Source organism: Pleuronectes platessa, chromosome 11 (assembly GCF_947347685.1).
Source record: "Pleuronectes platessa chromosome 11, fPlePla1.1, whole genome shotgun sequence".
Taxonomy (NCBI): domain Eukaryota; kingdom Metazoa; phylum Chordata; class Actinopteri; order Pleuronectiformes; family Pleuronectidae; genus Pleuronectes; species Pleuronectes platessa.
The window spans coordinates 15,080,148-15,105,311 of NC_070636.1; the positions used below are offsets into that span (position 1 = coordinate 15,080,148).

Below are 25,164 nucleotides of genomic sequence, written 5' to 3' on the forward strand. Positions count from 1 at the left end.
AAAATCTGATCGTTTTCTTCTTTCTCATCATTACTGTCCTTATCTCAGTAGCGCGAGCAGATGTGTTAAGCGTTGATGGGTTGTGCCTGAGGTGGGGGGAGGGGGGGTCCTCTGAGCTTTGAGTGCCAGCGGAGAGCAAGTCGCCCTCTCATCTAACCAGTGGCCTAATAAAACACCGGAAAACACAGAGACCTGCAGGTCAGAGCTGGAAACCTGAATAATCCTCAGCGCAGACTGCACTGTTGTTTTGACTTGTCCGTCGAAGCCTGCTCATAAACTTCAAGGTGAAGACGCTTCTCCGGAAGGATCAGCTAAACAAACAGAAGGGTCAGTTTCCCAGACCTAGAAAATGTTAAATACTGCATTACAAAGCTTTGACACCATCGGTACAAACTGAGCTATAACTTGATTCATTTATAACACTATATAAATTGATTATCCTTGTATATTCAGACCATTAATCCTAAGGGTTCTCAGAATGTTATCACCTGTGTAAAACACAAAAGCCATCGAATCACAGCATGTGGAAAATAAGTGATTTATTTCTTCTATCCACTTTGTAGCTAATTCAATATGTAAAACCGATTTATACTCATGACACATACTCCTCAGTAAAAAAGGCCTTCCTCAAATTCCATAATTCTATTAAGGCAAAGTCGAGTTAACGTCTCATTTTGAGACCACGAAACCCTGGAAAGTTTTGGGTTGAATAGTTTGGTTACTACTGAAATAGGGTTTAAAAAGAAAAACTGCGTTTTTCCGAAATGGAAAAGATATGAATCCAGTCTTCAAGCAGATTCTGTAGGTCCAACATTGAAAATAGTTTCTTGGGGTCAACTGAGCTTCGAGCAAAGTGAGACGTGTCCCAGACGAGTGGAAAACCTCAGGCTTTCATAGGAGGATCTTGTAGAAGTCGTCCTTGTAGCTGTATAAGACGACCACGGCCATCCTGCAAGAGGACAACATATGTCATTTCAAAGATTTCAAAGAATAATAACACTCAATCAGAAAAAAACATTAGAGAACTCCCCAATGGAACATCTCAAAAATAGGATAATAAATATTCAGCCGACAGGGTTTTCAAGATCTTAGATTTTTCCAGGTTAACAGGTCAGTCCTGCGGAAATAACTCAAGATTCAACCCTGCCAAGAGCCACTGTCACGGGCCAGAAAGTCCCAGAACACTCCCTACATAACCGAAATGTAAAGTCAATACAGTCAAATTAAAAACATTTATTTACATCATCACATAAAATATTGGTTCTCTCCAGTTTTGAGCCAGTGGAACAGCTATAGCCCTGCTGGTTGATCAGTCTGCTACTTTAGTCTAAACTGAAACATCTTGACAAAAACTGGATGCGTTCTCATTAATTTGTAGTTAGTTGGTAGATGTCAATTTGAATCTGTTAGCATCAACAGGTCAAATTTTCGATGCATCCAATAATTTGGTTCATGACATTTATCAGCTCGAGTTGTACTTTGTTTTAGTGTTAAAGGGGACATGTGCCCATTTTACCACGGTCTTAATGAAATGTCTGTAACATATTTTGGTCAAAATACCTCAAGGATCATTTAAAACAGCACCTTTTTACCGTGTCTAAAACAGCCCTCCTCAGATTGCCCTGTTTTGAGTGCCCCGCCCCCCTCACCCCCGGTGAGCCTGGCTGCGAGAGCCCCAGCTCCCTAGCGCAGCCCCGCAGTGGGAGCAGTGGGAGCTTGAGCTGGCGCAGCAGAAGGATGCGTTAGCTCGAGAGCTAACGCATCGCGAGCTAGCTAACACTAGCCGGTGAGCCTGGCTAGCGTTAGCTCGCTTTTCCAAGGCCATGTAGCGAGTCTTCCTACATGGGCATGGTGTGACTATGACGTTTATTTCGGTCAAAATCCCATTCGACGCACTCTAGCATATCGTTTCTGACATAGAGGAACCACAACAAATCGCGGGAGTTGTTTTTTTCCAGAGTTTTTGGGACGGTAGACATGCCAGATACCCAAATTAACGTGTAGAAGCACTACAAAAGTGGAAATTTCATAATATGTCCCCTTTAACATGCTAACCCCCTGATATTTAATATGATATACCTTCCAAACATCACAATGTTAACATTGTTAACACTTGTCATGTTAGCATTAAGCTAAAAAGAAGACAACGCTGACAAATGCCATGTTTATGATATTTTTGTACTTTTGAGGCAAACTGGGACTTTTCTAACTTGGCAGACAAAACACATACGGTCAGCTCACATCATCATCACCTCGTTCTAACCTCTGTCTAAAACACTTGCTCGGGATGTGGCGGACTAGCCGCTAGGCGTGCATGCATTATGCAAATGTGGTCCCATGACATCGCAATTCCTTTAGAAGTATCGTTCGGACTACTGGTGAGATGAAAGAAGCATTTGTCCCCTTTAATCCAGTGCGGTTTGAATGCGGTGAAACTAAATGCTAGGATGGCTGTGGACAATTAAGTCTTGTTCAAACTCTGCTGGAGACAGTTAGCAGGCAGCAGCTTGTAGTAGTGTTGTCGTGTTGGATCTGAGGACTTGCCCACCGAAGCTTTGGCTGAAAGCAAAGCTCGCTGACGAGGAAGCCCAGGGGATACGTTTAGTTTATGGCCTCGCTGCAGCCAGGTGACTGCATGGGCCCTTTCGCTCACTCATCTGGCCTCAATTGCCTGTGCCCCACATTCGATGAAAACAACCAAACAAACATATAAAAACACATGCTGAATATATCCATTGTTGCCTCTATGACGTTCATTTATCAGCAGAGACTTTTTTCCCCTAAACGGCAAATCAAACACACAGCAGAGACAGGAAATTAAAACCAACTGCTCTGGAGGGGGCTGGGAACGCAGAAAGAGAGGCTTTGATTTGCTTTCTTTCTTTTTTTCCTGGATACCATCTCATTCATGAAAGAGAAAAATCCGTTGAATCCCTCACAGCTTTGCGCTCTATGGGCATTCACAAACATCACAACACTAGAAGCACAAACACTGAGGATTTAGCCTGAGATAAAAAAAATAAAAAACCTGCAATACAAACTCAGTGTCACTCAACTGAGGAGTTACGACACAGACAAGAGGAGACCAAAGAAGGAAAATCCTTCTCTAGATTTCTCCTCAGGAAAGAGGATCAGCTGAGGATTTAATGTTCTGCAAGGCAGTAGTTATCTGTCTAACAGCTCTCTCTTTGAAGAGGCCGACTGTCACTGTTACACCTGGAGTGTGTGGGATTGGTCAGAAGATTGAAGTTGAGCAGCTGCCCATGAAAGGAAGTCTGCCTCTTTTACCTTTTTTGTCAAACTGGTCTCTAATGTGTTCCACTGTTAGCCTCAGGCTTCATTTGAATTAAAAATATTCAGTAGTGGATGGAAATGAGCGAGAGACAAGACTCTGTCTCTGGATCATCTTCTACGAGGGCTCCCACTGAGATGAGACGTCTGCAGCTGTTAGGAAAATGGCTGTACAGTATCGAGTTGTTTTCCTGCTTGGGGGGGATTTAATGTAAAACTTCTTACCCTAGAGACAAAGATGAACAAATGCGAAAGGGGAGATTTAAAACTATTCTAAATCATATTGTTCGTAATTTTTAATTTTGGATTCTTGTCCTTTCCTGCATGTAAAGCCTGTCGTCATTACTAAATTAACACATTTTTAATTGTCTGACTCGTCCGAGATTTATTCACGTATTCTTACCCATTGAAATCATTTCTTTCATTAATTATAACTCTGCAGGTCAGGATATGATATAACTAAGTGACGCACTGGGTCTGAAGGATACTCACATTGTTGAAAGAGCTGCATGTATAGTGAAAGCAAAGACTATGTATTTACAGACTTCTTTGCTAATGCACTGTAGATAAACAATGGTACTAATGACACCTATAAGCATGAAGCTAATTTGACTACAGATTTTAGCCACATTAGCAGCCTGGTGCAGAAAGGCAATATAGGCTGAGGATGGACAACACAATAGCTCCCCGTAAGTGAAGCCAAAACATCTTGATCATCCCCCTGATGGATGTCTGCAGTGTATGTCTTTAAACCTGACTTTGCCCATGTTAGGAGATGGGACATGGGCCGAACTAAAAAGTACATGACAAATATTATTTATCATTTTAAAAAATGTCTTAAAATAGGAGGAAGTTACGATGTGTCATCCATCTTTATTTGCAGTCTGTAGTATACATAGATGCTTAACAGCATTATGTTAATATGCAGATGTTAGGTATTAGCTTTAGGCATTATCGCTCAGCCTCATACCTACTTACATGGTAGTAGACTCTTAATTCACTTCCATTATCTAATAAAACGATAGCTAGCATGAAACTGAGCCGGAATCGCACATGTTAAATTACCTTTTTGTCATTTTGTAATGGTGGATCTCGTCACAGATGGACTTCAGGTAGCGCTGCTTCGGGAGACGTGACAGCAGAGTCTTCACGCTGCTGTTGAACTGCTCCTCACTGTCGAACTGGAGAGACGGCAGAGGTTCGAAAGAACAGTGCGAGTGAAGGTCATGTGACAAAATGATGTTAAAACACACGTCAAACTCACTGAGAATGAACAAAACCCAAAGCAGACTGCGACCGGCCTCACAAGCTGTGGACATGTTTGTTCACACTAACACAAGAAAACAGACTGCATTCTGTAAGAGAGAATCGTTTTTCATCCAGAGCCTCGCAGTATATTTTCGCATGTCAAGAGCAGCCGAGCAGTGAGGCAACAAAGCTACAGTGGGTTTATAGATTTCTTCGGTTCCTTGTGTGACTTGGGGTAAGTTGACGTATTCGAAACAGGCCCTTCCTGCACGCCTGCATATACACACACTGGGTATTGTCATGTGTTTTATACACTAAATGCGTTTTCTTTGACATGTGCTGCGAGGCGCTGACCACCTCTGTACAGGCGGCCCTTTCATTTTACGGAGTGGAGGCTTTTGCTTATATAACAGCAGTGTTAAGAGCATTTTTCCAGCGTCCTTCGTGTTTCTTAGCACAATATAATCAAAGTCTTATATTAACCATACGTTGAGAGGGACCCGCGTTTTTACGAGTGCAGTCAGGAGTTTGGAATGTGAATATTAACACCTCTTAAGTGTGCGTTTTGTTAACCATGTTGCGTGTCTGACGCACGTGTGAGTCTTTTTTAAAAGGAGGGAAAGTTCTGTAACCGGCCCGGGGTGTTCCCTCGCTGCACTCCTCATCAGTCAGGACCGTGAGGAAGGAGACGGGATCCCCTCTTCCTGTCTCAAATCCTGACTTCTATTGGCTGTTCTTTCCACTGCTCCGCCGCCAACCCCCCCTCCCCTCTGCCTCCAACCCTTCATTGTTATGCAGCCGTTTATTAACTCTGCGGTGTTCTTGATGAAGCCAGTAGGGGACTGACCTCCAGAGACAGGAAGTTGATCAGCGTTTCCTTCTGCAGATCCACCTGTGGGATAAAAAACAAAAACACAATGGAGCCTGACTTTCTGTGCAACAATTCCACAAACGTCCCAGGGGAATACTCCTTACACCATGAAACATCCACCGTTGCCAAACAGGCCGCGTAATTCTTTCGACACACACAAACCACTCCTGCGTCAGAAAATTACCTTTAATTCCACTTTCACAAGGCTCTCAGCCTGAAAGCACTCCATGTCCCCTTTCCAGGAAGGGACTAATGGGCTTTATCACTAGAAACTGAAGGCTGCTGTGTTCCAGTGAGGCTGTTTAATTAACGCGCTGCTGTCGTACGCAAAAAGAATTACAGGCCCGTGTACCTGCTGACCGCTATCAAGGTGATTATGCCTGTATTTATAACTCAGATTTATTGTTGCGTTTCCTGATGCAGTCCAGACTCCCAGCAGGGATGACAAATGTATTTGGAATATGCAGCAATATGGCAAAAAAGGGGACAAGCAGGGATTATTTACTTTGAGAGTATCTGGCCATAAATCTACAACGCCACCACAAATAAACGCGACATGGCAGCCATTTACATCCCCCGAAACTGACATACTGGCTGCCTTCTGTTTAGTGTTCATTGTTCTGTAGCGACTGGAGTGAATTCACAACCGACCGGGGATTTTACCAACAAGGCAAATAACTATATAAGGGCTGCTCCAAGTGATGTTTACTGTTTTAGCCATCCAAAGCTCATTCCTCGCTCTGTGATTTCACACATGAATTCAGGTGATAAGGTGGGAGAGCAAAGAAAAAAGAAACATCTAAAGCTGGGGAGCTGGGATTGGGCGGGATAAAGGGGTAAACAAACAAATGACTTACCGCCAGAACCTCAATGTCATTGCTCTTGTTCTGCAAATTGCTACCAAGATTCTGTAATCTGGTTTGGATCTGAGAGAGAGAGAGGGATGTAGAGAGAAACAAGGGAAAAGGGTGGAGGAAAATATGAATTGTTTCTTTATCAAAAATAAAACAGCTTAACATGAAATCATTTAAAAAGCAAACAGCTTGTCTCAGGTTTCAGACGCCTTATTCTTAACGTTTTAAGATAAGGGTTGTGATGAGGCAGTTAGTTGTGATGATAAAGTTGAGGGTCAGGGAGTGTCCAACTGTCCGTACAACTACAGAAGCTGCTTCAATGTGTCCCAGGACCCAGTTGCATTCACACAGGCAACTGAATGTGGTCAGGCCACCTTCAATTGTGGTCCGAGCGATCGGATGTGAAGACGCTTCTGGGATGTAGTTGGGTGCGTTCACACATTTACTAAGAGCGGCCCACTTGTGATTGGATCTCGCAGGAGGAATGTTAAAACCACATCCAAGACCAAGAGGGCCAAGACCAACCAGTGTGTGTGTGTGAGTTTGTTCACAGTAGAGTGTTCGTTCCCGGGCCGAGTGCTGTCACGTTTGCTGAGCTATTTACTTGATTTTTTTTTACCCTGCATGTGCTTTGTCAGTTTTATCTCAGGTTGATCGGGTCCAGACAGAAGATTGCAGCCCAAATCGTTGTGTGCGTCACTGACCTGAGTCTCATAGCGTCGTCTCGCACTGGAGGAAACCTTCTCCGGGCTGATGACGTTCACATTCATGTTCGTGATGCAGCTGCTCCCATGTTGCTCTGAGGAGCCTGGAGACAAATATTACACATTTTATCCAATTTACATGATAATTATAATAATAATTAACAGACAATCACACCTCAAAGTCCCGATGACTATGAAAACCGCTTTTATTGGCTGTTGCTCCTGTTGTTGGCTACCTGTGTGTTTGTGCCAGAAGTGGTGTGACATTTAACACTTCTTTCATTTGTTCGTCACACTGCCTAACAAACTGCTTCAATGCCAGAGGGCAGTCCTACTGTACAGATAGGACATTCATTACAGAACCCAGACTCAAATCTAACACTCAAACTAGGTGCAGCACTATGGTGGAGTCACGGCACAACTGTACGAACAGAGGTGTGACTGTTTTCGTGCTACAGTACGGCTTTAAGGTTACAAAAATACCGCACATAGGAGCCGACTGTAAAGACGTAAAGCTGCTGATCGCACGGAGCTGAATACAGTACCTGTGGTGTTGAGCAGGGATCCTTTGGGGTTCTGGAGAGACATGCTTTCAGGGGCTTCTCTGCAGGAGCACAAGGACGACGCTTACAAGAACGACCTCTTTCACACCGCTCACAGAAATCTGAGATTTAAGTCCAAAACTTCTTTACCTGAGGTTTCTCTCCTCAGAGAATTTGTTCCGACATTTCTGAATGATGTGGTCCACCAAGTCCGACTCAGGGATACGCTTCTCCGACTGCCTGTCCCTCTCAAAGGATTTTACCTGAAGACAGAAAACGACTTTTACACAGGTTCCTGTTCAACTTTCCCATAATTCCCTGTAATTAAAAGGTTTGGAAAGCAGAGGGATTTGAAATGCTACCAGGAAGGTTCAGTGTTTGAGCTTCCGAACTCTCGCTGTTAAAGACAAATTCAAATTTTAGAATTTCTAGTTAAGATTGAGCGATAATTGGCTGTGCCGAATGGCTGCTTCACCTTCACATAGCTTCCTTCCTTGTCAGACACCAGGACCATGCAGGTGATGCCAGCCAGCTTGCAGTGGTCGAACAACGTCTCCTGAGACTGCAAACACACAACGACAAAAGGATGAATTACCAACACACACTTTGAATAGCATGTTTATAGTAATAACACATTTAAACACATGAACAATGATGGAATTCTGATTATCTGGCTTATCAAAGAACTGGATTTATGAGAATTTGAAACTTCTGTCCTAATACTAGTCCTTAAAAGCATTCCTTCACCTAAAACTATGATCGCCCTTAGTAGAATGCGTACCTCAGTCAAGGCCCTTAGTGTCCCTTACATGCAGGACAGTGTGCATGTATATACGTTAGTGTCAGCTCAATTTATCCTCATTACCTTCACTTTGGCTCCACTGCTAGACGAGCAAACAGTGGCACAGAACAAATCCCCTCATTTAAGCCTCAAGATTTCCTATTTCTTACAACTTTCTCAGTGACAGAACAAATTAAGTCAAAGGGAAGTCACTGCCTCGAGGGCAACGAGTAGCTCTGGGCCGCGCGCCTTCACTGACCACATGTGGTCGAGGTTTTGCCATATTTGGCTAATAAAAGCGAAAAGAGTGGAACCGTCTCCTAAGGATGAAATAAAGCTACGGATTTGGTCTTTAAAGAGGCCAACACGTGAAAGGCGTTAACAAAGAGTCGAAGGAGGAGGTCCGAACAAGGCGATCTGACTATCTTGCCACTGGTCAAGACACTGACCTGCTACATTATCAACACACACACGCGCAAGCACGCACACACTCTTGGAAATGTTTTAAACTTAACGCTGCTTGTTTTCAGCCAAACCCAACCCTTCCTAGTTACTTCTAAGGATCCAGGGGAACGGAAGGCAGGCAATCACGCTGGTACTGGGCCAGAGCAAAAGACAATGAAGACCATTAAAGCAAGTTCTTACCCACTGCAGGAGTGGAAAGTTAAAACAACAAGAGGTCATAAAGACTAAAGGAGGAAAAAACAAGGGGCATAAAAATGTGGGCAGAGGGCCATCAGACAGGGAGGGTGTTTCACACAAACACGCACAAACAGGCCCGACACGAGTTTGTCACATAAACCCAGTGAATGTGACGGAGGCATGGCATCTGGAGCTGTACACCAGAGGATAAATGACTTCACTCTGATGGGACTGATCACAGCCTGGTTGTTGAGCAAATATGAGTATATTAAATGACTTTGTTGGAAACTTGTCTCACAGATGATGTTGTGTTGTCACATCAAGCCTCTACACTATTTCTGATACTTTCAGGATTAATCTGTTGATAAAAAACAAGGGGCTTTTTCCTCAGGACTGATGCCAGGTGTGGCCTGTCCTCTGTAGGTGGGAAGGGGTTACTACAGTATGGGGGTGGGGGGAGCCATTTTACACAGCAATGGTAGACTCCCATAGTCTATCTAAAAAAGCTGAGTTTAAATATGCAACAAACACGAGGGCTGTGTTCTATAATAATTAGTTTATGAACACGTACTCAACGAAACCCTTCTGCTTGAACTGCAACATAAACTCTACCTGCGTCCTGTGGTGATTCTTCTCTTCTCACAGGTCTTTGAAAAACAGAAAGGGAGAAATGTTCTAAGAAGTGAACATTGCTTCCTTTAGCTGAGATATATTTAGCCTTAATGACTCCTTCTTAACTAGGTTTAGGTCGTTTTTATGCATTTTTACTGTATTATTGCTTATATACATATTGACCTTTTAAATTGAGTTTCAATTTTCTGTGTAAGCACCTGACCCCAGCCTGATATTCTCTAAAAACATCAAGTGGAGAGTCCGGCTAACGAGATCGAACCAGGACAGGTCCCAACCATAAACGCTTGGGTCAGGTATCCAAACTATCTCCAACACAAATGTAGCGCCATCTTTGGGCCAATTAGTTACAGGACAAACAAATATTTCTAAAATAAAGATAAGTACAACTCAATAGTGCCAAGGGTTTTACACAATTGCACCAAATGCTGGCAAGTGAAGATTCCTGCAAACAACGCAGGTGCCATCAAGAGAGCACTTTATGGTGAATAAAACACAAAATTAAAATATACCTATGTAACTCATCAGAGCACCTTCAAATCAAAACTGGCTCGATTAGGGTTTCCAGACTGAACCCTGTCAGACGGTGAATTCAGGACCACCAGGTGGCCGCCCACTCACCTGTGACACATCGTAGGCGATGTCCGCAGAGACGCCGGTGCTCCACAGCCTCTGCACGACGCTGATGGCTTTGGGCATGGAAGAATGTCCCACTGGGACCACGAGGGCGTCGCAGGAGCTCACAGAAGGCTGGTGTAAAACAGAAAATGTATAAAAAAACGTATTAAACACGGAAAGGTTATCGAAATGAAGTAAAATAACATCTTTAATAAATGTGTTGTTTCAGTGCTTTTCTCTGTTTTAAGACAATGTGCAGTAATCTGGGCCCATCATTTCATATTCTGAATCTGAAGCTCCAGGAATAACTCCACGGCGTCAAGAGTCACAGTGATCATAGTTATTAGCATGTTTCTAAAAGTGGCTGTGTGGCGGCCGACTGCTGTAATAAGGCATCATTAAATATGAAACTCTTGTCTGCTGCTCCTTCATTACAATAATCAGGGATGTCAGAGCTCTGTGTGTGTTTCCCTCACTGGCTCTTCCATGTTGGCTATAGCAGCGCAGACTTTGTCCAGAGCCAAACTGGCCCCAACTGCAGAAGGGACTGGTACTGTGGAGGCTGGTCCTCGAAACTCCAGGATCTAACAGCAGAGAGAACAAACAAATATAAAGATGCCACATAGAGTGATAACCAACACTGCATCATGTGGAATTAATGTAAAACACACTAAATGTATTAGTTTTAACATGAAGAATTTAGAGCTCCACCAATGCCTATAACAATATAAGGGAGTAAAAAAAATGTACACTGTCTTTTTAATTAGGAATGTTTGAAGACAGCAAACCCTCATGAATAAGATATTGAGGCTTGATGTTTTTGAGCATGAAACTAATTATTAATATCAACTAAATACAAATTCGACTATTTTACGTAGAAATTTAACATAAATGCACACATTTTCTACATTGTTTATTCAGTAAAATAAAGTTTTTCATATTGGTGCATATTGTCATACAGAGACACAGATACTGATATGCTCATATCGGCTCATATCTGTGTGGAATGTGGACAAATGTGGTCAAACCCACCAAGTGGTCGTAGCGTCCTCCAGCAGCAACGATATCTGGTACAGTTCGCTTGCGTTTCCTGATGAAAGCCACAAACTGGAAGACGACCCCAGAGTGGTGCTGCATCTTGTACACCAAGCCCAAGTTGACCACCACCTATACAGGGAATACATCCACGTTAAAATGGAGAGAAAATGAAAACACTTGCTCTTCTTATAGACTTCTGAATTAAAATCACCTGCAGTTTAACTCCAAGTCTATGCAGCAGCACCGTGAGCTCCTCCAGGTCCTTGAGGGCCTGCTTGGCCAGCTGGGTGACGGCAGTCTTCTGTTTGGTGAGTGGCATCAGCAGTGGCAGCAGGTCCTGCAGGTTTCCCTTCAGCTCGATGTACTTGTAGAGAGTCTGCAACTGGAGGTGACAGAGGAGGAGAGTCGTTGATGCTTATAAGCAACTACGAGTGTGATCGATTTTACAGAAAGTTCAAACACCTCCGTGGACACCTACGCTGTTTGTCGACAATGAGAAGTTGCAGAACTTGGCCTCCACCTCCCGTCTGGTCAGCTTGTCACTCTGAGGGAACGAAAAGATGATAGAAAGGTTATATTGCCATATTTGGGGAAAAAACACAACTGTAAATGTTCAAAGCTGGATATCAGTAAAAGACACGCTATGTGCATAACATCTGTGATGCATGTGTGACCTGCACTGACCATGGCGTCACACAGTATGATGGAGGCCTGGGTCAGTTTGTCCTCGGGGACTCCGCTGTGCAGAAGGATGGCCTTCAACATGCTGGTGTGGTTCAGGTAAATATTATAGTTCCTTTCCTACGGTCACAGCACACACAGAAACACACCTTTAACCCTTTCAGCTGCAATTACTGTCAAAACCATGAGTCCTACTGTATGATGAGCACCTCAGTGAATAATGACTGCTGTATCTCGCTGCCCCCTCATTCTGTCCCACTCACATATTATTAAAAGCTTTCACAATAGGTAGCCGGGTGGTGGAGAGGATCTACGAGGGATAAACTACAGATCCGACCCAAGGTTGAGTGGGTTCACGCGACATGCAGAGGAATTCTGCGACTGGAGACTGACGCAGCATCGGGACATGTGGACAGGAAATGGTTTGTACTGGGGGAGTCAGGGAAGGAAGTGGACAGCGCTGCACATACCAGATTTACTGTGTCAATAATAAACACAGTGTAAATCTGTCATGCTTATGCATACTTTGGAATTTTAGGAATGTGAGTTGGAAGTGAAATGGGGGGAAAACAACAGCCCAGGTTGCAGTGGAGGAATCTGTAGGAAATAACTGAACAATGACGCATCCACACTGCGAGTGTGAATGAAGACAAGTCAGCGTAGCATAAACTGTCGGCTCACTGGACCGTTTCAAGTACAAACAGTTCACATGTGTAACCTGAAGTGCAGGGAATTCCTGGACTATTTCAGAGATGGCGTAAATGGTCTCAGCATCAGGGAGCAAGCTGTTGGTGACGGGCGTGATGATATCAAAGGCACACTCCAGGAGCTCCCTCGGGTGAGCACGATCCAGCTTCCTGGAGCGGAACACGCGTTCAATGCTGTACCTGGAGCAAAATGGGGAGAGACACACGTGAAGTTTATTCCAATAGGCGCGTCAGGTTTTCCAAAAGATACAGAGCAAGGATCACTTTTGATAGACGTTTTAGGTCATGATCTTGGTATTCACTTAATTCAAAGCAAGCTCTCACAACTGGAGTAAAGTTACTTGTCAGGGATTATTGATCAGCCAGCCATCAGGGGTCGATGGTTGGCTGAGATGTTTGTGGCTCCACGTTTGGAGAGCTGTCATGTTCTCAATCTTTACATGCAGTCTATGGTTTATACCATTTAACAGACAGTGGAATTGATAAGTTACTAATAAGTAATTTAATATAACTTGTTTGCTTGGTAATTTGCAGAGGACTTTGGTTTGACTTTATTATCCCTGATGGATCAGTAAGGCCTTGTTTGCATAAATAGGTGTTGAATCACAGAACTTTACCGTTTCAGGTGCGTCACATTGTTGCGGGCGACAAATCTGGCAAACGGCATCTAAGGTGAAAAGAGACAGTTGAGACACAGGGTACAGTCGAATAATGACAGTGAAGTAGGTGGTACATACAAGCCTGTAATCAATCACATTGTGGAAACAGCCATTTAGTCCTCAGGGTTTCCTGAGCTAGCAGGAACTTAAGGCAGCTGCTGATTTCAGCCTCACACTCATGCGTTCGCATTTGCCGATGCAAATAGTCTGATAATTAGTGTATGTGTGCAAGCATGGACATGCACACCTGTGTGTGTGTGTGTGTTATCTGTATCTGTATGCAAGTGTGTGTTGGGCTCACGTGAAGGTCATAGGGCAGCGTAACCAGCATTCCACTGTGGTCCATGAAGCAGGCTAGCTCGCTGCCATCATACAGCTTCCTGTTTCTGGGGAGGAGCAGCGGTGTCTGGAGACGCACCGCACCTGAAGACAAACACTGTGTATCACTGCAACATTTGCATAAGATAACATGACCCTTACCCGAGAAGAACCGATGCATGTGAGCAGATACAAAGCCGGGATAAATAAATAAGTACAGCTGGACATCATCAGCAGCGTGCACGGAAATAGCCCTCGCACCTGCACAGAGTTTGCGCTGCCCAACAGTGCACTTATTGTTTCGCTGCCTCTCACTGGGGCAGATGTTGGGGTCCTGAAAAACTGGCTTCCAGCAGGACAGGAGTCCAAGTGCTTCACAGTGGAGAGTCAACAAAGGCTCATGTTCTCTCTCACATACACACACACACACACATACACACACACACACACACATACACACTCAACAAGCGTAGTGTACTCACCATGCTTCTTGAAGATCCTGGTGATTGTTTCAAACACATGCTGCTGCAATTTGGCCCCGTTCAAGCTGAAGCTGCCCTGAAGGGAGACCAAACAAGCAGTCTCTGTTAGGGATCAGGAGACATCGATTAAGCACTAACAGGCCTTCTGCTGCTCCGTTGTGTATGGAGGAGATGAGAGAAGAGGCATGGAGGGGTCGGTGCATCCATTCATAAGTCTGCAGTGACATCTAGAGGTAGAGCTGGGTAACTGTTGGGCATAGTTTGACTTCTAATAACTTTTAAAACTAAATTTATTTAGGTCTCATATTTTAGCATAGAAGACATTGCTGTGGTGCACCCTTACCTGTATCTATACTGTGCCATATCAATTTAGATAATGCTCTTGATCTGTGGTTGTATGCCTCCGCCAACCACTGCAGTTTTTGTGGTACTTTTTTTCCAGATTCATATCAGATCACTATCACCTTTGACCACTGAAATGTAATCCCTGTATCGTTGAGTCCAAGTTAAATTCCCTCCATTCTTGATCTCACGTTCACAAGAATGGGATGGACAGACAACCTGGCTATCGCCGGCGCGGAGGCATAGAAAGCACATGTGGTTGGTTAAACTAAATTTAAGAACCCAAAACCGTCTCTACCACAACAGTATGGTAAAATGTAAAAAAACAATTAAACAAAATCTACCATCAATAGCACGGTCAACTCAAGTACCAGCCGCACCTTATGTAGATCAATGTCGTAGGTGAAGTCCATGACCGGCGAGGTGTTCTGAGAGAACAGCTGACCCACCATGGTGCGGTACCCCTTGCCATTGATATTGGCCATGGTGTGCTGCAGCACCTCATGCAGCTCCGACTCCTCCATCTGAGGCGGAGGCAGCAGTTCACTCTTGAGCAGCTCCTGGGTGGTGGGCCGCAGGGCTGGGTCGTGGTTCAACAGCCACTGTATCACCGTTCTCTGTCAGGCAAGACAAAAAGAAACATAGGGACGTATTCTAATGTTAGACTGGAATTCAAGGGATGGGTAAAAGATGTTTACCATTTGCGTGCTACCAACATCCTAACCTGAGTTCCCTGTTCATATGCAGTATAGTCCTCAGGAAAGAAGATGGGCTCCTGCATCGTGAAGAAGATGAGGGGAGTGAGAAGTCAGTTTAAAAGCCCAGAGCTTCTTAAATTACATCCAGTTGTGAAAATAGACGTACAACACGCAGCTGACTCAGGACAGAGATGCGCTCCGCCCCGGTGGTCATCGGCCTGTATGACATCTCGAAGAGGATGATTCCCAAACTGAAGAGGTCCACTTTCTGAGAACAGAAGAAATAAAAACATTAAGTGGTGTTAACTAAGAATAACTTTCAAAATTCACACAGGGTAAAATTATATTGTATACACCCAGGTTAGTGCGTCGTTATCAACTGAAGCGGTGAAGAAAATCTTAATTTGAATTCTTACTTGGTTGTAGGTGGCTTTAGTATTTCCTTGAACCTCTGGACTGACGTAGAGGGCAGTGCCAACCATGCCTGTCATGTTACCTGGAGACAGATGCAAAAGTAACACAAAGTGCTGAAACATACATCTCAGACAACACAGTAATCAAAGGACAGTGTTTTGTGAAAATGTTCAAGCTCTGCACCTGTTGGGTCCGGTTTGGCCATCGCTGCAGAGCCGACCTCCTCCACTTCACATTTACCTGCCGCCTGAGACACAGATACAGTTTGTCCACAGGTTTATAACATGTTCAACCCTGGTTGTATGCATCTTTGCACAGCAGCAAAGGGTAGAGTTTAGATAGAGGACCTGCACAGTTTCAATACTTGTTGTAAACCAATCCTTCACATGAACACATTAACTTATATGAGCCTGAATACACTGTGGGGGAACTACATCTTAAGGAGAGTGAGGCGGCACCGGGCTGTGAGGGATAGCAGTGTAGACGTCCCATACAGAGGACAATTGGTCATGCCGCTGTAGAAAATGTGCACCGATGGAAACGGAAGAGGACAGACTGTGTAACAGCAAATTCCACCACAGCCACTTTCTTTGAATGAAGTCACGGCACCTACATACCACGTTAGCAGGATGGTCAGTAGCTAGGCCAAAGTCTCCGATCTTCACATGGTCCTGCGAGTCAAGGAAGATGTTGACAGGCTTCAAATCCCTGTGAATCATCCCCTGATGGAAAAGAAATGGAAAGAGATCAGCCGGGTCATGAAATCCTGCTGTTTGGCCTGGTAAAGTTTATGTTGCTGATGATCTGTACCTGCTCGTGGATGTAAGCAAGACCGTCTAGTATTTCCCTGAACAGCCTCCATAACCGAGTCTGGTCCTCGTGCAGGCCGCGGTCTATTGTGGTTCTTAAAGTGCTTTTTTCACAGTATTCCATCTGCCAGGAAGGGAAAACGTGAGTTTTTGGTAGTGCAGAGACCTCTAGTGGTGAAAGTTGAGGATGGAGGTGAAGCTTACTTGTATGTACAGGTAATGTGCTATCTGGGGAGGTTGATCTGAATCTGTGCTCTCTGTTGTGTCGGTCACTGGCCTTGACTGAAGCTGAGGAAACACACAAATATCTTTTTTTTAACCAAATAAAAACACAACCAAAGACAAACAAATATATAACAAGCTGTCAATATTCAAACCTGTGACATCTCGTCTGTGCTTTCGCCCCCATTGTCAAAGATGATGTCACTCCCCGAGTCACTATCTGACGGCCTGAACGCAAATAGAAAATCATAATAAGTGGTGTATTGAGTTGGACAAACTCTCGCCAATGGAATAAAAATACTTACAAATAAAAAGAACCAAACACATTTTCTTCTTCATCATCCTCCTCCTCATCATCATCGCTAGACTGGTGTCCACTACACATGGCGCTGGTGGACTTCTCGATGGAGGTGGACCACTCCACAGAGCTGGACAGGGCTGGAGGTGGTGCTATATCTTCCGCGTTGTCTGGGAAGCCGAGTTCATTGAGGAGCCGCGGAGGACCTCGACCTGGAGTAAGCTTGTCGGCCCTGCTCTGAGGCTCTGAGCTGTCGGTGTTGCTCAGCACCCCTAAGGAGGGCTTCTCATGCCGCTCGATCCACGCGTTGTAGTAGCGAACAATATTCTCATGGTTTAGGCGCGAGAGCAGCGTCACCTCTCCTTTGATTCGTCTGAACTGCTTGCTGGCTGGGTTGACCTGGATCCTCTTCACAGCGTAGTTACAGCCGTCCAATTTGTTCTGAACCTGGAGGAGCGATGGAAAGTGGACACTAACAAACCAGGGCCAGCTTTTCTAATCAGTAAAGATAATGTTTGAAATAAAAAGGTGTGAACCTTGATCACGGCACCAAAAGCTCCTTTTCCCAAAAGCTGCAGCTCCTCAAACTCATCAAAGTAGCGTGAAAACTGCCGTTGCACACCGGAGATGAACAGGTGATCGAGGATGTGACTCTGCGGGATGACCGACGACGCAAAGTCCACAGCGAGATCTGAGACGACAAACCAAAAAACATGTGAACTATTCGATTTTCTCTCTAGGGTTAATTTTTATACCAAAACTATCCTCTCAGATCTTTACCATTTGTCTATTGTGTCATGTTGTCATTTTGATTTGTACAACTATGTAATATCATATGTTTTGGGAATCAACTTCGACTGAGAACTCTAATTGTTGTAATAATCTACAACAAACCTGCAATAAATACTGGTATACTAAAGATTAATGAATTTATTTGTTAATTGTCCAGCAGAAATTTAACTGAGGTAATCCTGAACCCAACAACAATGTTGTCCCAATCATGTTTTAAATCACTATAAATTTTATAAATTTGAATAATAAACCATTGTTGGAACATTGTAAGCTAACAGAACACATCACTATCTTTCACTGTGCGCTTTAGAGGCTACATTGTATATCAAAAAAGAAAAACAGAGGAATCAAAAGGTGATGAAAACAATTACCTGCAGCTCTAATAAATACCATCTCAATTCAATTGGTTTTGCAGAAACCTGTACTTTACTTGTTTGTTGACTCAAGTTTAGTTCATGTAGATTCCGCGGGCAAAGTGTTTGTCTAATATTCTGTCCATGTACATATTGGACATGCTGTGACGTGTGTATCACCTTCTGAACTGGCGTCCTGGCACTGAGGCAGGTTTTTGGGTGACGGAGGCTTGAGGAAGGAGTGGTCCAGCAGCTGCTGGGGCGTCCAGCGGTCAGCATCATTCAGGCACACACACCTAGAACACAGAGACAAATGCAATATAATGGTTCTGCGGTACTGTAAGATACATGGTATGTGCTGAGCTGGAAACAAACAGCTGTATCTTTCAGGTTTTCGCTTGTAGTGTGAACATGACTATGACTATTTTGAAAGTTATAATTGTTAAATGTAATTTTTCAAGATAATATCACAAAAGTGATGGTACCAGATTTTTTCATTTGGTTATTTAAGGTCTCACATTGTTTTAGATCGACAAATTTTGTTGGTCCGACAAAACCCTTCACTCTGGGATATCATGTCACACATTTTTTTAAATGATTCAAGATGTTGTCTCACCCAATCAATGGATAAATAACCGACTGATGAATTGAAAATGACTACTAGTGAAAAGTACATTTCCATTTCCACATAACTTGACTATCTGTGTGGAAGACAAACAACAACAGTGAGCTATGATTTACAGTAAATGGGCTAAAACTCTGGTATAGTGGATCCAACTATACGTACTTGTTGAGGAAGTCCTTGAAGTCATCAGGCAGGGTGGTTGGTACCACCACTGGATACTCCCTCACTTCGTTCCCCTGACTCAGAGCGAGCAGCATCAGCCCCAGGCTCCACACGTCCCCTTTCTTCCCCGTCTTCGTCGGCATCGCTGTATCCTCCGAGAAACGCACGCGACCCTGCTCGAAGATGTCCTCTTTGCAGATGTCGGCGAATCTCTTTGACAAGCTGTAATCGGTCAGCCGGACGTTGCCCTCGGAGTCCAGCAGCACGCTGGAGGCCCCCAGCTGCTTGTGGACGACAGAGTTGGAGTGGAGGTAGTCGAGTGCAGCCAGCAGCTGGGACGTGTAATGGCAGAGTTTATCCAGCGGGACCGGAGTTTGGTTGACCAGACTTTGGTTCAGGTTGACCCCGGAAACATGCTCCACCAGCAGGTTAACCACGAGGCAGTCGTCCTTCTCGATGGAGCTCAGCGCCATGTAGTGCAGCAGGTTGGGGTGATCCAGCCTCAGGAGGGAGTTGAACTCATTTTCTGCCGCATGGATCTACACAGGAATTCAAGTGGAAAATAATTCGTCAGTATTTTAAGCAAATATACTGAAAATGATTTGACTGCTTGCTCTCTACTTGCCTGCTTTTTACAGTTGTCAATCTTTTCTTTCTCCTGGCTGGTGAGGAACTTGCCCATGTTCTTGTTCCAGCCCAGCGACCACTCGTACACCACAGCAAAGTCTCCCGAGTTGGCCTCGAATCCATAATAAACGTTACGGCCGAGCCTCTCGCTTCCACCTGTCAGACACATGAACACACACACACAAGCGTTACAAACAGCTCCGCACGGCGACAGGAAGTCACTTCGCACCGTCACTGCTGCATCGTCTCAGAGAGCTCACACCTAAACTTTTCCCTTTGTGGACGACAAGCTCCCCGGAAGTGCTGCTATAGAAGTGAAGAAGCTCCTGTGAACGGTGGTTGTCTTCGTTGGTCGTGTCACGTCTGTTGAAACAAATACACATTTACCCTTTATTATCATAAGTTATCAGAATAATATGTATTTGTCATATATAAAACATGAGAAGCATATTGCTGTATTTAGACTGTGCTCAGTTAGCGCTGTTTACCTGTGGCGTGTGTTGGAGGTAGTGCGGCGGCGGTTGCTGCCTCCTTTCTTTGCTTCGGAAAGTTCAGGTGCAGCTCCTCCTGGGCTCGGGGGGCTCCTCCTCAACAGGGGAGAGTTGGCAGGGACTGGCTGTTCAATAGTCTCGAGTCGCTCCTGGGAATGTTTACGACACAGGAAAAGAACATTACAACAAAAAGCTTGTGCACTTTACTTGCTACGGCTTTTTTTTATGGACAACAGTAGAAACTGTGTCTCTCGTGCACCTGTTTGGCAATTTCCTTTCTTCTCTTTTCCTCTCGCTTCTCCTCTTCACGTCTTAGGATTTCAGCCATAATCTCTTTTTCCTGCAAGGATAAAAAACACCTGAGTCATCATCCCGTTCAACCTGTCAGTTGTCAGGGATTCAGTAATTTCAGAAAATACAAATATGGTTTGCTATAAATCATGAAAAATTTGAAATAATACAATTAGATATTCTACCATTACTGAGAGTCTAAGAAAGGCAACCCAGTTAAAAATAACAACAATATTAATCGAATGCCCTTTTTATATGTAGTAAAGGTGTAATATTCTGCAGTTTTTGTGTGTGGATAAAATAATAAAACTGAACATTGGATTTCTGGTTGCTTAGCTTCATGTGAATCCATTGTTCATTAATATCCTAATTTATTTTTCTTCTCAAGAGAAGAAGAGATATTTACTGTTCCTGTAAGAGTAATTTAAAGATCTTGACAAATAACTGAGAAAGCAAATTAACGCACAACCCCGGATTAAACTAATCCAGCATGAATAGCTCTCAGCGTTGCTTCCGTACCATCTCCTCCTCCTGCCGCCGTTTCTTGTCCCTCTTCAGTTGCACCTCCTGGGCCTCTTTCTCCTGCTGCCTCCGCTGGTTCTTCAGCATCTCCTCGTGGAAGGAGCTTGACGGAGGCTTGTTGTGCTCACTCAGGAAGCCCTGGATATGGTCCGCTAGCTCGTAAATCATCACCTAGAGGATAAGCAAGCACAGGAGGTAGCAGTTGTCTGTTTGCGGGTGTGTATGTGTGTGTGTGTGTGTGTCTGTGTTTGTTTGCTTGTTTGTGTGTGTGTGTGCATCCTCACCTCCCCACATCGCACTGCTGCCAGCTTGTTGAGTTCACGATTCAGGGTCTCAAGGTTTTCGTTTGAGAGGCCTTTAGCATTCTGCAGCTCGAGCTCTGGAGGCCTGATGGTGTTTCCCAAGGATTTTATGTTATACATTAACACCACAACACAATGACAACTAGTTAACACTGACTGACATTACAATGAGAGCTCCACACTTGATCTGTGCACTGATTGTGCATTGATTACCAACAGGCACATGGGCCACTTATCCTGAAACAGTAAGAGCCACAGTTCAGTAGGACATATCAAGCATCTTTCTCATTTCTTTCATGTATCCTGTGATCTTTTGAATCATTTCTTTTTTTCATATTGCCTAGATTTTAGATCCAAAATCTGTGAAACATTTCAGTTAAATCTGAAACTGTTTATAAAACTCTGATTTCTGATTAGAGAAGTTCTGTGTTGAATGTCAGTGGCATTGAGGCAGTGGAAGGAACAGAGAGGGGGGGTGGGTGTGAGGGCAGTAGGGGCCTATTGGAGAACACTAATATCTCCCTCTAAACTTTTATTACTGAACAGTTGTTGATGGTCTTTGCTGCAGCCACAAAAAACCCTCACTCTAAATTATGTCAATGTTTGCTTTAATTTATCTACTTTTTCCTGTTTTTGGTTGGATTCATATTACATTTCATTTAGTTGACGCTTTTAGCAAAAGCGATTTACAATAAGTGCATTCAACCATCAGATTACAGATTAGATTTTATTTATTCTCTAATCTGTCTGTCACAGGAGACAAACTATGTTTCACATACGAAGAAAGAAAATAAGGATCTATAGCTAAATGGTTGGAACTGGGAAAGGCTGTTAACCGCGTCAGAGCCATTTAGATGCTTCAGAGCTGCTGATTATATCTTCTATTTTGCATGAAGGAGACATACAGTGGGACAGTTGGTGAACATTAATATGCAATAGTATCACTTCCTGACTTCCTCAAAATGTTTCACTCTACAAAATCAGATAAATTTCTCATGCATATTATTAGGGCTGGGCAATAACACAATATCAAAAACTATTGCAATTTATTCAACATAACATTCTAATGTATATTGCTTCTGTCAGCACAGTGACAGTGGATGTCAGGTTTGTAAAACCTGTTGCTATTCTCTGTTGATAAAGAGTATACAACTACAAACTCAGTAAGTTTTACTTTAAAGAAACAATTATGTGATATTATTTGTGATAATTATTGATAACGCTTGATATGAAACTGATTATCTTGTTATAGTCGTCTGCCATATCGTCCAGTCCTACATCTTTTTATAGCTTTTTGCTTTGAGAATGTTAAAGAGAGGTAAGAGATAAGTTTTGAGGTTTAGAAAGAGCTGAAGTTTAGAGTTGTTTAAAGAGGATTATATTTAAATAAATGTAGAAAAAAGTTTCTAAACACAGTAGTTTTTCATCTGTCAGAATGTGGACTTGAACAAGTGCTCTGCCTCATTCTCAATGTTTAGGAGTCTGGAGAATCTGTTAAGTGATATTTAATTATGGTGAAACAGACTTGTTCAGCTGAAGTTTGTCCAGTGGTAACAGTTAAAAGTCAGTGGTAACAGTTGGAAGTCAAAGGTAACAGTGGGAAGTCAAAGGTAACAGTGGGAAGTCAAAGGTAACAGTGGGAAGTCAAAGGTAACAGTGGGAAGTCAAAGGTAACAGTGGGAAGTCAGTGGTAACAGTGGTAAGTCAGTGGTAACAGTGGGAAGTCGGGCTCACTACTCACACGTCTGGATAAGTGGGGGGACACTTGACCTGCAGCTCCACAGTCACGTGGCTCTCCTGCCCCGTGTTGAGCCCGTTGGGCCGCAGACAGAGGTGGACCTCTGGGGCTCTTTTAACCTGGGAGGGAGGTCAGCCAGTTTAACGCTGCTGTGTACACACGTCAACTTTCACAGCTAACTACAGGCGATGCTAACACCCCGAGATTTACCTTCCACGGGTCCTTGTTCCGCAGATCCTGGAAGTCCTCTCCGAAGATAGAGGCGAGGGCTTCCAGCTCGTTCTCCTGCTGGACCGTGTGCTCCTCTGTCCCATCCTCAGCTGGAGTGGGTTGCTGCCGAGCGCTCATTCTCCTGCCTCGGCTACATGACAGTCAGTCAGTCGGTCCTCCTCCTGCTGCTCCTGCTGCTGCTCCTGCTGCTCCTCCGGGGGCTGTCACTCCCTCACGGCCGTCACACTGCAGCAGGAAGCGGCTGCTGCTCCGCCGCTGTTCCGGGTCTTCACAGAGTCAGAGTTGAGCAGGTAACTCACTAAATATCAAACTTCTCACACGCACCACAACACTGCTGCTCGTGGTGCGTGGCTGCTGCCGATGGCCTGCGTGCGTGCGTGTCGCAGGTGAAACGTCATCACGCTACTTTCTCCAAAATGGCCTCTAGAGGGCAGAAAGGTGCCAAACGACCTAAACTGACGCTGACAGACTCGGTGACTGTCATATTTAAATAGACACTGTAGAAATACATACATTATACACATTATAATAATAATATACATATATATACACATATATATTACTGATCATCCTTCTCTCACACTTGAATTGACTTATTTACATTCACAAGGATTTGATATGACTGCTTACAATTGTTGACATTTTTTTCTGTAATGCTCATTCTACATTTTCAAACTGAATCAATTAATAAATTAAATGAAAATGCACAAAAAAAATAACCAACTTGTGTATCTTATCATCTTTCTGTGAATATTTACAATAAAACCTGTGTTTATTATAACTAGCATTATGTGTTTCATTATTATATTGAATCATTTTAGCTCCTGCACTTGATTGCTGCTTATGATTATTGCACATGTCCACACACGGGTCCATAGAATCTCAATTTTGTTCCACTGTATGTTTTACAGATTTGGCTGGAAACTTGAACTTAAAACCCATATTTCATCACATGAGATTATTATTACTGATCCTAAAAATAATATAAAGAATTTTAGCGCTGTTCAAGTATCTGTTTTATTTACAGGGTAGTTTATGCATAATATTTTATAGGCTTATTATAATGGTCTTATATGACAAATCCTACAACATATACCATATGATTATTATCAATAATAGTATAATTAGTATAAATATGTTGTTAACTGTCATTTAACTATTTTGTGTTTTATACACCATTGAAGTTAATGTACTGTATATTTATGTGTCATTTAATAGGCTTGTTATAAATGTCTTCTATGATGCATGTTATAACTCTAGTTAAATATCTACAGTGGTGTAAAAATTGAAAGTAAAGAAACTGTATTTTAGTGATGCACTTACCTCAGTAAGAGGTCAAAGGTCAAGATTGATGGATATTGGCAATACAATTGTAGATTGAACATACACACACACAAAGGGCCATTTTGACCATGTTCTCAAAAATCTTGTAGTAAAGTACTACTGCAGTACTTCACTTGTTGTTTTCATGGTATTACAGTGGATAGCAAACCTTGCAACATGCAGGGCATCAATTTGCAACATGCCACAAAGGCTCCATTGAGCAGAGCAGGTAGGTGGAGCTGAGCCTCAAGAAGAACGACCTCACTGAGCCTCTGCATCTCATCAGGACACAAACTTGGCCTTTAAACTATACAGTAAGTCGAATGTCCAAACACATAAATTGCTAATCACTTATGAACAATTAGAGCAAAAATGGATTTAGAAGGAAAATTTGGGGACTCAGAATAGAAAACATTCTAGTGAAAATGCAGAAGAGGCAAACACGGTGTTTAATATTGAATCTCTATTGTAGCTCTGGCTCTGACAAAGTCCTACATTTCCCACAATGCAACGAATAACATCTTTTCTCCCCATGAATTTAACGTGAAATCTTTTCAGACCCACCTGGATTCCCAGTCTCCATATAATCCACATAATCCTGATGATTATTGATTATGGAACTCCTCCACAGAGACTGAAGACACTTTTCAATATCGTCTTTATCTTCGAAGCTTCATAGAAAACCTTGTCTTTCACCATTGATTGGTAGAAAAGCTTAATTGTGATTCAGACCCCTTATTTTTTCATGGATCTAAACAACACTAATCCAGTCTTTTAAAGGCTTCTCTGCAAAATCTATGATAATAACTTAAACTGCATCCAGCTTCTATCTGCAGAACTGGGGGGTTAAATAGCTAT

General features: G+C 43.3%; 1 protein-coding gene across 1 annotated transcript; it reads right to left on the minus strand.

Moving 5' to 3' along the window:
- Positions 1-522: 522 nt before the first annotated feature.
- On the minus strand, positions 523-23,342 carry eif2ak4 (eukaryotic translation initiation factor 2 alpha kinase 4). Its single transcript, XM_053434278.1, has 39 exons — positions 22,963-23,342; positions 22,756-22,871; positions 20,997-21,099; positions 20,710-20,883; positions 20,159-20,239; positions 19,897-20,048; positions 19,671-19,771; positions 19,407-19,564; positions 18,782-19,320; positions 18,175-18,290; positions 17,386-17,540; positions 16,857-17,296; positions 16,707-16,779; positions 16,534-16,617; positions 16,331-16,453; positions 16,138-16,242; positions 15,704-15,767; positions 15,523-15,602; positions 15,273-15,374; positions 15,133-15,183; positions 14,789-15,025; positions 14,067-14,142; positions 13,568-13,689; positions 13,225-13,274; positions 12,619-12,787; positions 11,904-12,020; positions 11,698-11,763; positions 11,431-11,601; positions 11,214-11,348; positions 10,658-10,765; positions 10,185-10,313; positions 7,986-8,072; positions 7,661-7,773; positions 7,514-7,572; positions 6,969-7,072; positions 6,268-6,336; positions 5,387-5,431; positions 4,357-4,472; positions 523-949 (listed from the first exon to the last, which is right to left on the minus strand). The coding sequence occupies exons 1-39, from the start codon at positions 23,098-23,100 to the stop codon at positions 892-894; spliced, it is 4,986 nt and encodes a 1,661-aa protein (XP_053290253.1). The 5' UTR covers positions 23,101-23,342; the 3' UTR covers positions 523-891.
- Positions 23,343-25,164: the final 1,822 nt, after the last annotated feature.